Here is a 12,934-nt window from a genome sequence, read left to right on the forward strand (position 1 = left end):
ATACCTAGTGAGATGTGCAAGGCTCGCAAAGGGAAGCGATTATTGTAAATATACCTTTTTTTGGTCAGGACAGCATTAAATGTCACATTATTTTGCCCAAAGCTTACCAGAGCTGACAGCACATGCATTAGCATTCTGTTATAGGACAGATGAAATCATGTTTAGTTCCATGCCCTCCTATTTATGGACATCATTGCCATTTGTCAATTCTGGAACTGGACGATGAGGTATTTAGTATGGCATCATGGTCTTGAACAGTATAGTTTCATTTTAGCCAAGAGATCTGCAGGTTGAACAATAGTCCTTATTAATGAGGTGATGATATCTTGAAAACAGTACTGGAAAGTGTGAAAAAATGCTCTTTTGCTGCGTTGCCCATAATTCAGTGCCTTTTCTAGTTTTTGCACAATTGTGGCCAGTATTTGGCAAGTCCTTGTTTTATCTTCCTAAATGGGGCCTAATTGCTGTCTAACTCAGCAAGTGACGCCGATGCATCAGTACTTCGTAAGGATTGTATATAGTGTTTTTAAACATATAATATTTGTGAGTATAGTAAAGTGTATTGTTTTAATTGATATTTTGTATTGTAAGACAAATTGCTGATAATTTACATAATCAGATATTTAAGTATGATCTTCTATTCCCTCTCCGTTCTCAAGGTTCTTAAATAAATTGTTATATAATTTACACAAGCTTTGTATAGGCAATGCAGTGTGATTTGGTGCTCATTCCAGTCTCAAACCGCTGCAGGAGGATATTATTCAGGCTTGTAGAGTAGTTCTGTATAATGTAGTAATGTAGTAGGAAGCATTCTAAAGCTTATGTGATACATGCATTGTACTGTCCTATTTCATGTTTTCACCCCCCGTTATGTGGCCTGTGTGATTTGTCGCACATGTTTTGCAAGCAATAACTGGTCCCTCTGACTCCACTTGAACGGTAAAGTGAGAAACTCGTTCTGTGGCTTAAAACTCTAGTCACAGAAAATTATCATTGGAGTCTAGTTTGGAGCTAAATTGCCAATGCTCTATGGCAAACTTCTGTTCATGCATGGGCCAGGTTGGTGAGGGAGCCTCAGCTGCAGCCTTTACTTCTTCTAAAGCCCCCCCATTTTCCCTGGCTGCGGTTGTCACCCACCTAATGTTAATAGTTCGACTGGGCCATGCATTGATGGCATGTTATTGTTTCACCTTTCCTCTGCTGCTAAAGGAAAATATTCAGTTGTGTCTTGGAGCGAGTTGTTGTATTTGAGCTCCAAAATGTGCTTGTATTTGCGGCTCCTGAGGTCTGTATTCACAGCCGTGAACCATTGAGCATCTTGGCTCCCATCATGCTAGTGCCAGAGTGTGCTGATGTCCCTGCCTTAGGCCTTGCTGCAGTTCAGTGATGGACAGGCATGCACTTGTGTCTTATCTTCTGAAGGCAAAGCAGGCACCCAAGCTGGTCTAGCCGCGTCCTGGCATTGCTGGTTGGCTACAAAGTCTGTTGTGAATCCTATCCGCAAGCATTCACTCTTTACTAACTTTCAGGTGAGTGCTAGTGAAGAGGAAAATAGTACGCCCTTCCTGACAGCATTTTACTACTTATGTTTATTCTGTTTTGGAATATAACATTTTCTTTTTCACACGGGCTCCACTTGAGAATTTGAAATAATAGTGTTGGAAATGGAAAATAAGTATAACAGGTTTTATGCATTTCTTTGTGTGTTAGCACATAAAAATTAGTCCTGGGTTAAGTTCTGCTTTGCAGAACTCTGTGAAGTGTTGAGAAAACTCCACTGTGCTAGGTGGAGGTCTGCGAGCAGTGGAGTTTGGGTTAGTCATACTGTTTGCACTGATTTCAGCACCAGGAGTTTCTCCAGTGCTTGTAAAATCAGAGCAAACTGCATCATGCGGAGCACCAGAGAGCGCTAACTTCTTTCTGCCACTCGAGTAGAGTTTCTTCTGGAGCTGCGCTTCCTCAACGCGAGCAGCTGCTTTTTCAATGCAGGTGGTTGTGACCTGCCGCGGCTGCCCCGTTCAGAAATCTCGTGCGCTGACGTAGCGATGTGTGTCCTCTCACTTGCCAACTTAATATAGACAAGCCGCGTGAGAGAAGAAACTCCGCTCCACGTCGCTTCATGTAGTTTCTAGGAACTCCGCGTGGAGTGGGCAAAACTCCCCGAACTCTGCTGGCGGAGCAGAATTCTTCACCCACTCCTAATGAAAATCAGACCTATTGGCTTTGGTAATGTTCATTATACTAATGGAGTCATGTCTGCCAAGGTGAGCCCTGATTGTGTCGGATTCATTGTAATAATAAAGTAGGATGCACAATAGTAGTTAATTCTGGGTGATAAAATAGTCGCCTAATGTCTTTGGGATTGGTCCGTCACTAAAATCGACACCACCGGCTGTTGTGCTGCGCCCGGTGCGCAGAAAGCCTCTCAGTGCGCTTTAATTTGACCCACAGAAGAACTTTCGGTTTGAGCAATAGAAACCGCTCTCGCTTTAAATCCAACTTGAAATAAAATACTAGAGACATTTTCTTGTTTACATTCCAAGTTCATATTTTTTTCTCTCCGCAAGATTCTCCAGAGAAGTGAAACTCGGGTACGTAGTAAACGAAAGAGTGGGCAGCTCCTCGGTTTGACTCTAATGCGCACGATTGTAATTTTTAAAATGTTCTTTAGAAATCCGATGAATGGGATGCCTTCAGCCATGCACGCGCCCCGCCTTCACATTTTGTATTCATTTACGTCGACATTTCCATCTGCTTTTCATCATTGTTCCCTGATGTGCCCAGCTCCTCTGCAGTGCACTCCTCTGCCCTGTTAACTGCTCTGTGCCTTGCTGCTTACTATGCATGCTTCTCCTGAAATTAAAGCTGCCGTGTGCTGGCGAGCATTCGCTATGTTTATTAATTAATCGCCCCCCATCGAACAAGAAAACGCGTTTTGTTCCTTCATCTGTGCACTAAATGCGGACTGTCGTATTAACCGCAGTGCGAGGACCAGAAATTCCTGAGTGGCTTGTAAACGCGCTGGGTGTGTTTTCCCGCGTCACACAGAGGGGCCTGAACTCCCACGTTTCGTGTACTCTGAGCGGGTTATTGTGTGTGTTTGTGTGTATCGCATTAGGCACCCGAAGATGGCTTGTAATGTTTCCCACCCCCGGCTTGATTTGCCGGCAGGTCCAGTGCCTAGAAGCAGACAGCTCACTTGCACTCTAGTTCGCTGAGAGGCGAGCAGAAGGCACCGGGGAGGCCGAACATGGCTGCAGCCCTTCCAGCTGCCAGCGCGCCCTGATCCCTCGTCAATGACTGTACCGGGCGGGTTCCGCAGCTGCACCGAGACGGACTTCTCGCCTCGCCTCTTCATCAATTCGTCGCTAGTGCCGCCGACGGACTCGGGCAGGCACTGCGATGCCTCCCTGCTGACCCTGCTGCTCGTCGGATCCTGCGGCGTTTGCGTAATTCCTTTGTTAGCGACCCTCACTGCGAGAAGAAGTAGGTCTCTAACGTTTTAAACGCTGCTTTTCTCTGGCCAGTCTCTGTTCACCCCAGCTCTGCTTTCATGACTGGAAGTCTGCCTTCCATTTGCTCAGATGCAAGGAACAAATCTTATTTATTTATGTGTCTTAATTGTCTAGTAGGCGTCGGTACACAGACCTCATGTTTAGTAGCTTCTTTCAGCTTAAGAAGCTGTTGGGTATTTTTTCATGAATGACCTTATTCGTGTTAGCATTTGTTTTTCATAGCAGAGACGGCATCTTTCGTGCTCGATTTCTTAACTTGTTGAGTAACCTGCATATTAGAAGCGGTTTTGAATTTTCCTTGTTTATTGGGTGCAGGGGAGGCAGGTAAACGGGCGGTTAGCCTCCTGCACCCCCTGTGCGTCCTCCGCCTCCCCTCTGCCTGGCATGTGTAACGGTCCAGTGGTTTGCTCTTTGTCTTGCGCACGGTTACGCTCAAGATGTCGGTCACCGTTTGCCTGGGCTTCAGCCGAGGGCGCGTGCACCCCGGAGAGCGCTGGTCCGCCGGCTCGAGGGTGTGTGTGTGGTCAGCCTGCAACCTGTCCGATGTGCGGGCTGGCAGCGTATGTGCTTTGGTTGGCCAGGGCATTATTTACACCTCACATTTATCAGCTGGTTTCAGTTGTCCAGTGTATTTTTATTGCACGCGAGTTCCTGGGTGGCAGCGGTGTGCAGCTGGGCTGGCGTTAGGTGGCTCCGCTGCTGTACTTCAGTGTGCACGTTCGTCTAAAAAGCGCGTCTCACGCCCTCGTTGGGTCTTAATCACGGTGCAATTTAGGGAAACAAAATACCACCCAACTAGAAGCACGTACAGCTGACCGTTTATTGTGAACAAGAAACCGCCTTTCATAACTGCGTTGTTGATAATTATTGATCCTTAGTGCCGATCTTGAGTGCACGGTGTCAGTACACCGGGAGCGTGAGGCGCACTGTATTTGTAAACACCACTCCAGCGCCTGGAATCCAACGTGTGCACGTTTGTTTGACAACTGGAGAATCTTATTTTATGTTAACTGTATTGTGGAGGAAGCTGGCAATCGAGAAGATGCGGATGACCTCATTAGATTGTTGCCCTAATAGCACAACCTTATTCATTTGCAACTGTACAAAACAAATATCTTATTGTGACTAAATTTGAACGTAGTAGCGCCGATACTTATTTCTGTGGGCACACTCACTGCTAAACTACAGGTTTAGTTTGAAAATGGGGTCATGTGTTCAATAAAACATGACCTGCTGCCTCAGTGGTAGCGTGTAATGGAAGCTTAGTGTTAATAAACACGACACCAACCTCCAGTTACACTACCGGCCTCGTCACTTAATCCCAGGGCAGCGCCGGACCGCCTTAAACTGTAAAGCGTGCACCGGAGGGGGCCCAGCTGCGTTTCTCACTCAGCCCGCTCCCACCAACCCTGCTGTATCCTTTCAAATCCGAAGCGCATCCTTAGCTGCTACTCAAAAACTGTGATAAAAAAATCTCATTTTATCTTATGTTTTTTAACTTTACCTCTGAATCCACGTTTTATGCCCTTTTCCACCGGTGTGTAAAGCAGCAGAACCTCTGCACAATCATACTGCGGGAAACTCAGCCTTATCCACTGCACAGCTGTGAGGTAGCCTGACCCAGGGCAGCTCGGGAGCACTTCTCCAGTGTGGGAGGGGGCCATTGTGCCTCTGTGGGCGAGGGAATGTGAGTCATCACTAGGTGAAGGTTGGGGAGGCATATTGCCCATGCGGCCCAACACCTCATAAATGGTGCGAATGTAGTAATACACGCTGACTCAGGCATTTATTACTGCATTGGAAAGGTAATGTCCAGTGCTCTTATATCAGTACAGAAGAGAGAGGCTGAATGATCATTCTCTTGGTCTTCACTATTTCATACTGGTGGCCTGTGTAATGTGATTTTTCCCTGGGCCCTGCCTAAATAACCATATTCATAACCAAAGGCCATGAAAGACCAGCATAGCGTATAACCTTATGCAGATACGCTGACTAATAGGACATGGATATGCGGGGAGGAGTACAGATCCCATCCTTATTTTATTTTATTACTACATCGATTGTACATTCGAGGTTTGTGTTCCTGCTTTAGTTTTGTGGATAATGTGCCATTGCTTCTCAGTTGTTCTCTCCTATTCACAGTGAAAGGTTACTGTGATGTCTGCTCCTATTTAACAATGTCAGGAAGACCTAAATCTCATTGCTCTGATGTAACCTATGGCAGGGATTTAGCTGAACCGAGGTTTCCTCCCAGCCCATGTCAAGTCGCTTATAGCTCTCTGAAATTGTTTAAGAAGTAGAGAGAACTCCGCAATACACAATGCTTGAACTAGGCGAAGAATCTCGGGGAGTGCCAGAATCTAAACTGATGCTATACTTTTGAACCTGGAGAGGGCCCCCATGTGCCTAGACAGATCTTTAGATCCTGCAGTATTGTACCATGATTGGCATGGATCATCTTCTCTATCACTGTGGCTGTCTGCATGCCCTAATAGAGAATTGCTTCCTAAGCCAATTAAATAAGCATTGGCAAAGCCATTAGGTTTCACCTATGCAAGAGCTATCGGCTTTGCCAATGTGTTTTAGCTAAGTTGTACACCAGCGATGTTCAGCATGGCTTAAAGTTAGTAGCCTAGAGGGGAGTCATGTGGAGTGCTGTACAGTGGAATAGCAAAGAGTGGCGTAGAGTGCTGTAGAGTGGCAGAGAGTGTTGTGTTTTGGAGTGGCATAGTGCGGGGTGGCATATAGTGTCATACAATTGAGTGGCATAGAGTTAAGTGGACTGGTAGATTGCTACAGAGTATAGTGTAGTAGAGTGCAGTGGCATTGAATTCAGTGGCATACAATGCACCGTCATAGAATGCAGTGGTGCAGAGTGGTGTAGGAGGCTGGGTCTGTCTTTGGTGTGGCACCCTATACTTAGTCCAGGCAACCCTTAGTGATAGTGTCTTGGTGCCTAGATTACTAAAGCGCTCTAGGGGTAGCTGTGGAGAGCAGCTCCGGCTTATCTAGGAGGAGTGTAAAGCACTTAAAGTACCACAATAGTCAGTCAGTGATGTTCTCATAAGAGAGAACCACAGCAAGTGTTAAAAAATAGTTTTGTTTATTAGAACACTAGTACCATCCTAGCATTACTCCATATGGCGATACCTACACACAAGAAATATACTTAGAAACAAACACCAAAAGCATAGAAATACATGGGGGGGGTATGGGGGGGGGCAAACCATATATTAAAGAGTTATAAGAATGGAGGTGCCCAACCAAGGTAAGTGTTAGGAGCCCAGGGGGGTAGGTAAGTACAAAATCACCCAAGATAAGTAACATAAATCCCCCAAGCGCCTGTGTGCAGAGATGTTATCTAGCATGGTGTCCTATAGGCTAACACAGGACTGTGGCGCAGGCCGGTGGAACCCAAGGGTGGATTCCAGACGAGAAGAACCTGATGAAGAAGGGGACAGACTTCAGACCACTTGTAGATGTCCAGGCGGTGGCAGTAGGCAATGCCCACCCTTCTTTGTGAGTTCCTGCAGGTCGGTGAAGGAAGAAGCCCAGCTGCGGAGTCCAGGTGATGCAGGAAGAAGTTTGGAGCTGCCCATGAGCTGTCCCATGTCGATTGTCAGATTGCAGAAGGGTCAATAGTCACCAGAACTACCAACAAGCATTGGCAAATGTAAGAAGAAGTTGCAGGGAAGTTAGCAGGATTTGGAGGATCAGCGATCCTAGCGACTCGAACCTTGGAGAGGAGTCAGGGCTAGCACTCAGCAAGCAGAAGAGCCAGCAGGAATCATTGGAGTCCTGGTAATAGGCACAGGGAGTCACAGCAAAGGATTCCCACGCAGCAGGAGTTCCAGAACGGATGCCATTCCTGGAGTTGCAGAGTGCTGGAGGCTGGGGCTCCTTGGAGCTCGGAGATCTCCTGGACGAAAAGTCAACAAGCCTTGGTAACAGCAACAGACGCAGTTCACATGGGTTCCATCCCAGTGGCCACAGCAAAGGCCCACTGTCTCCCAAGTTGGATAGAAGACTAGTTGGACCTGGAGGGGACCACAGAACCACCACCTGTGTCACAGAGCCTTATTGATGTCCATGGGACAACAGGATCCACCAGCCGCTCATCGTTGAGGTGCCTGCTGATGCAGGGAAGTGACGACTTCACTCCAAGAGATTCATTCTTGCTTCCTGATGCACACAGAATCCTTCTGACCCTGGAGGATAAACAGCCACAAATATTAGAGAATGCTTGTAGGAGCCAGAGATACAGTGTTGCAATTGGAGCCCCCCCAACTGGATACAATCTTGTTTTGCTTCCTAAGGCACACCTACAACCGTTCTGGAGGCCAGTTTGCAGAATTTTATTGCCGAGAGTTCCTTTAGTCCTGCACAACGAATCTAGGGACCCAGCCTCATGGGAGCCCTTAAGTAACCCTACAGGCGGGTTGGACATTATCCTCAAAGACTCACCTATCAGAGGGGGTCAGGGATGTCACCCAGGTGGCCTAACCAGTCATATGCTCTCAGGGGTCTCTGCACATCTTATTTCCAAGATGGCAGAATCAAGTGGCCACCTGACAGAGCACCATGCACTTCCATTGGGGAGAAGCAGGACAAGGGGGGTGGTCACTTCCCTGGCCTTTGTGTGGTTTTGTGCCAGAGCAGGAACCGGGGGTTCCTGCACTGGTGCAAAATGGTTTATTCAAGGAGGGCACCAAATGTGCTCTTCAAAGCAGTCTGGTGGTACTGGGGCCATCCCAGGGACACCCATTACAAAGAGAGAGATGTTCACACCTCACTACTACAGGAAATCCTTTGTTATATCTTCCTCTGCTTAAGTTAGGCTCAGCAGGAGGGCAGAACAATGTTGAGGGTCGGCAGCAGCATGGGTTGGCTTACACACCCTGCAAGGCTGTACAGGCAGATGTCAGGGATCCTCTAAGGAACCTCAAGTGTATCATGCAGCGTACACTGGCATCGGTGTAGTTGCATGACTCTAGCATGTTTGATACCAAACATGCCTAGGTTCGGTGAAGCCATTACGTAGTTGGACTACTCGTGTTGACCAGTGTCCAATACATATCTTAGAATGGCTTCCCCACGCGTAAAAAGCCCAGGGAATGGAGTCTGAGGCTTGTAGGGGCACCTCTCCTCATGCAATGGTGCTCTATCACTCAGGACCATGCAACCTGCCCTTGGACTAAAGGACCTACAAAAAGGGTGACTTAGTGCCCAAGTGCAGTGACCGCGATATAAGGCCAACCTCATATCTAAAGTGAAAGGTGCATACACCATTTCATGCAGGCTGCAATGGCAGGCTCCAGACACAATTTACATGGGCTTCCGTAGGTGGCATAATACATGCTGTAGCCCATGGGAGATGCCTGGTGTACCAGTGCCCTGGGCACCTGAGTACCATGTAGTAGGGACTCACATGGGTGCACCAGTGTGGCAATCGTGGGGTGTAAAAATGACCATGTTACCAAACTTAGAGCCCTGACACTGGGGTCCTGGTTAGCAGGATCCCAGCGTACTACAGCCTAAATACACTGACACCAGGCAAAAAGTGGAGTGAACTAAACTAGAAAAATGCCACCTTTCTACAAGTGAAGTAGCGCAGAGTGGAATATAGTGTTGTAGAATGCAGTGGCATAAAGTGATGTAGTGGTGTAGAGTGGTGCAGAGTAGGGTGTAGTGACGTAAAGTGGTGCAGAGCAGAGTGCAGTGACATAGTGGTGCAGATTAGAGTATGGTGCTGTGGCGTAAAGCAGTGTGGAGTAGAGTATGGTGATGTAGAGTGGTGCAGAGTATAGTGCCATAGAGTGCAGTGGTGTAGAGTACTGCAGAGTGTAGTGCAGATTGCAGTGTTGAAGAGTAGAGTGTCAGTACAGTGTCGTAGAGTGACAGAGAGCACTGTGGTAGAGTGGTGTGCAGTGATGCATTGTAGAGTGCAGTGACAGTACAGTTGTGTAGAGTGCATTGGTTAAGAGTGGAGTAGGGTGGTGTAGAGTGCACTGTGTGGAGTGGCATAGAGTGTAATGGGTTAAAGTGAAGTGTAGAGTGTAGTGGTGCTCAGTAGATTAGAGTGGTGTACAGATTGGCGTAGTGTATTAGCATAGAGTGCAGTGGCGTAGAGCGGAGATGTGCAGAGTAGATTTGTGTGGCCTAGACTGAAGTGGTGTAGAGTGCAATGGTGTAGAGCAGAGTGGCAAAGAGTGCATTGGCATAGAGTAGAGTGGTATCGAGGTGAGAGGTGTAGTGTGAAGTAGCATAAAGTGCTGTGATGTAGAGTGGAGTGGTGCAGTGCCGTGGTGTGGTGCAGAGTGGAGTGAAGTGGCGTAGAGCAAAGTATGCATGGTATGGTAGCGCACTGCAATTACAGACACCACATTTTCAATTGAAGTGACCATTACATTTGCACAGACGCAGTTTTAATAACAAAACTATTTGGTGCACAAACGAAAATGTGTGGAAATTGCATCACTTAGTGTAATTTGTTTTGATCATATTACAGTATTTATTTCCAACACAATTCAGAACTTAAAAAAAATGCAGAATGTGTTCATAATTCTGATATATTCCGAAATACTTACACAGTTCATTTAAATGTTGTATGCTAGAAAAAATCTTTCCTACGCCATGTATCCAGTGAGATTGTCACATAAATCCTCTAACTTTGAAGTCAGAGAAAGAAGAGTAAACAAGGGGTCTCGAAAGACAGCGTCTGAAATTTGACCTCAGTTTTTGAATGCACAGCAAATGTGACAAGATAATAGCAATATTCAAAGGCCTGTTTACAGACAGGGAGGTTGTGGAAGAATACAGTAAACATGGTTTAGGCAACGGGAGGGACAAACTGAACCTGGATAGCCTAAAGCAAATAAAGCCAGCAAATAGAAAGCCAGAAAATGTGAGTTATAAACCACAAAGCCAATGGCAGTCAAAGGGCAGAATGCATTCCTAGATCAAGTTTCTAAAAGTCTCCAAGATGTCTTAAGAAAAACAGACTACTGCACTGTCTGGTAGGCTGCAACTTGAAAAGGAAAGTGGGCGTTCACCTCCAGGACCTGATCTTTTAGAAGCTATGAATTCAGAATCCTGACTCCAGAAACTCTGAATCCGAAGTCCTTCTCATAAATATCTAGCTCTTCGCTTAGAGAGGGTCAGATTAAGATGGATTTGTTATCAATAGCAGTACCTCATCTGCATATATGGCAATTTTATATGTAACAAGGATGGCCTGTTCTCTCTTCTAAAGAAAGTGACATAATTTCTTCCAGAAAGCAATTTCAGAACTGCTGTCCAAGCCATCAGTCTCGCACCTGGATGGTGGTAATGCCCTACTCCAGGGCCTTGTAGACTCTACAGTGTGCCCTTTAAGGGCATCCTATATGAAGTGGAATGTCTTATCCAGGACCTGAATAAATATGAATACATCTCCATCCTGATGCAACTCCATTGGCTATCCTTAGCTGTCCCTTACCATCTTCAAAGCCAACTTGATCATTTACAAAACCATCATGACGACCAGCACACCTGCTTATCCTGCAGACAAGCTCATTTCAGGTGGTTCTTGGCACAGTCAGCAGCCAGAACACCATTAGACTGCAGAATGAGAAATATAAGAAGAAAGAACAAATCAGCAGGCCTTTATCATCTATGCACCCAGTATCTGGAACAGCATATGCTTTTCCATCCTTTAATACCACCCCAACGCTGGGCAGATTTAGGAAAGAATTGTAGACTTGCTACTCTAAAGAACACATCACTATGCATTAGTAGTGCACAATTCAACTTCCTGTCTTAACACTTGTTTGGCTTTGCTTCCCTTGACCTTGTACAGTGCTCCTCTGCCTTTTACATAGGTCCATGCTATGGATAATACACACATACTTATCTTTTCCAGATTTTACCCCCTTTAGTAGCTGAATTTGTTGGGATTTGATTTGCAAACGGGTAACCTTTTTGCCCCTACTAATCTCAACGTAATTGAAACCCCATTGATTTCTAGTGTGGCAGGGTTCACATACCTAGCCATAACTCAGTCCCTAAAAGCAAGGCGTATTCCATATTGTTCTAAAGCCTCCAGAGGAACCGCAATTCCATCCTACCCAATGCCATCTCAGCACCTAAGGAGAGCAAGAGGGCAACCTTCTAGATTCTATGAACTTTATCAGTCTTTGCAAGATCTTTTTGTGTTGACACCACAGCGCCTGCTAAATGTGAACCAGATAGATCTGGGTCATTTATAGTGAGGTATGATTGACCCCAACTTGCGTGCCAAAATGGCTGTGAATATTTTCATATCATCAATAGCATAGGACTGTATGAGCCACATGTTGTCATGTCATGACCTGGTTTGGATATGTACTTAGGCACTCTTCTCTCAGAGAGGCTGTCCTGTGATTGTAAATGAGTTAAACAGTCATGTCAGCAGGCGGTGCAAGGGTCACACAAAGCACTTTATAAAATGTTGCCATTTCGTCTTGTCCTCAGGGTGTGTAGCTTTGGCGCTTGTCACTTATGTTCCTGTTGGCTGGTCTAGTGCCTGCTCTTGACCTGGTGTTTTGCTCCAACGATTAGTTGTCTTTCTTCAATAACTCTGACTCATCCCTTACCATTGTCTTCCTATCCCCTACGATCTCTGCTTGTTTTACATGGCAGAAGTCACCCTTTTTTGTTCCCGCCACTATTGGTGTTTTTGAGCCTTAGCAGCCTGCACTCAGCCTTGTTTAGGCTTAAGATGTTTATTGCACTCAGTAGCTCTAATTTATGGTGCATTTTCACTGCTACTGTCCGTTTAGGAATCTTTCAGGTTTCTCAATTGCTGCTCTCAATTCTTAAATTTGGTCTTTCTTTTTAAAAGCATCTAGTATTAGCATGCCTCTTATAACCTGCTGCGTTGCTTTAACGGCGTCTTGGTACGTCTCGTAATGAGTCCCTCCTATATCATTATTTGCATTATAGACTTTTGTTGCTTCCTGTACTTCATTCTTAAAGCTGGTGTCATGTTAGAGATTGTTCCGTTTCAGCAGTCTGTCTGTCTGGCCGGCCTCTTTGATGATCAGTGTGAGGTGCACTTGTCCATAGTCTGAAATGGTGATGTGCCCAGTCTGTCCACTGTATGTTTGAGAGCATGGAGGAGGTCACCAAAATGTGGTAGCCTGGCCTTCTTTTCTATATGATTCAGAAAAATGAGTAATGCATTGCATATGGGTATTGCGTTTGCCGTATATCAGAGCCTGTTCACTTACTTAATAACAACCCTCTCAAGAGACGAGACTTTCATGCCTTCCCTGCCCGCCCCATCTTTGATCCCATTCTCAAGTATGTTGAGATTGCCCCACATTATTTTTCCTTCCTCTGCCTCAACAGTGTCCACTGTCTAGTACAATATCAACACCTCATAGTCACATGTTTGTGCA

General features: G+C 46.0%; 1 protein-coding gene across 5 annotated transcripts in view; it reads left to right on the plus strand.

Annotated features, from left to right (window-relative positions):
• Positions 1–12,934, plus strand: part of MTUS1 (microtubule associated scaffold protein 1) — an 810,444-nt gene that overhangs the window by 365,897 nt on the left and 431,613 nt on the right. Inside the window, exon 1 of one of the 5 annotated variants that reach the window (XM_069200410.1) lies at positions 3,019–3,486. The exons of the other annotated variants lie outside the window; for them this stretch is intronic. Within the exon in view, the coding sequence (XP_069056511.1) occupies positions 3,297–3,486 (190 nt within the window). The 5' untranslated portion in view covers positions 3,019–3,296. Of the gene's footprint in view, positions 1–3,018; positions 3,487–12,934 lie in introns of those variants that run through there. 5 annotated transcript variants of the gene reach the window in all.

This window comes from Pleurodeles waltl, chromosome 1_2 (assembly GCF_031143425.1).
Source record: "Pleurodeles waltl isolate 20211129_DDA chromosome 1_2, aPleWal1.hap1.20221129, whole genome shotgun sequence".
NCBI classification, from domain to species: domain Eukaryota; kingdom Metazoa; phylum Chordata; class Amphibia; order Caudata; family Salamandridae; genus Pleurodeles; species Pleurodeles waltl.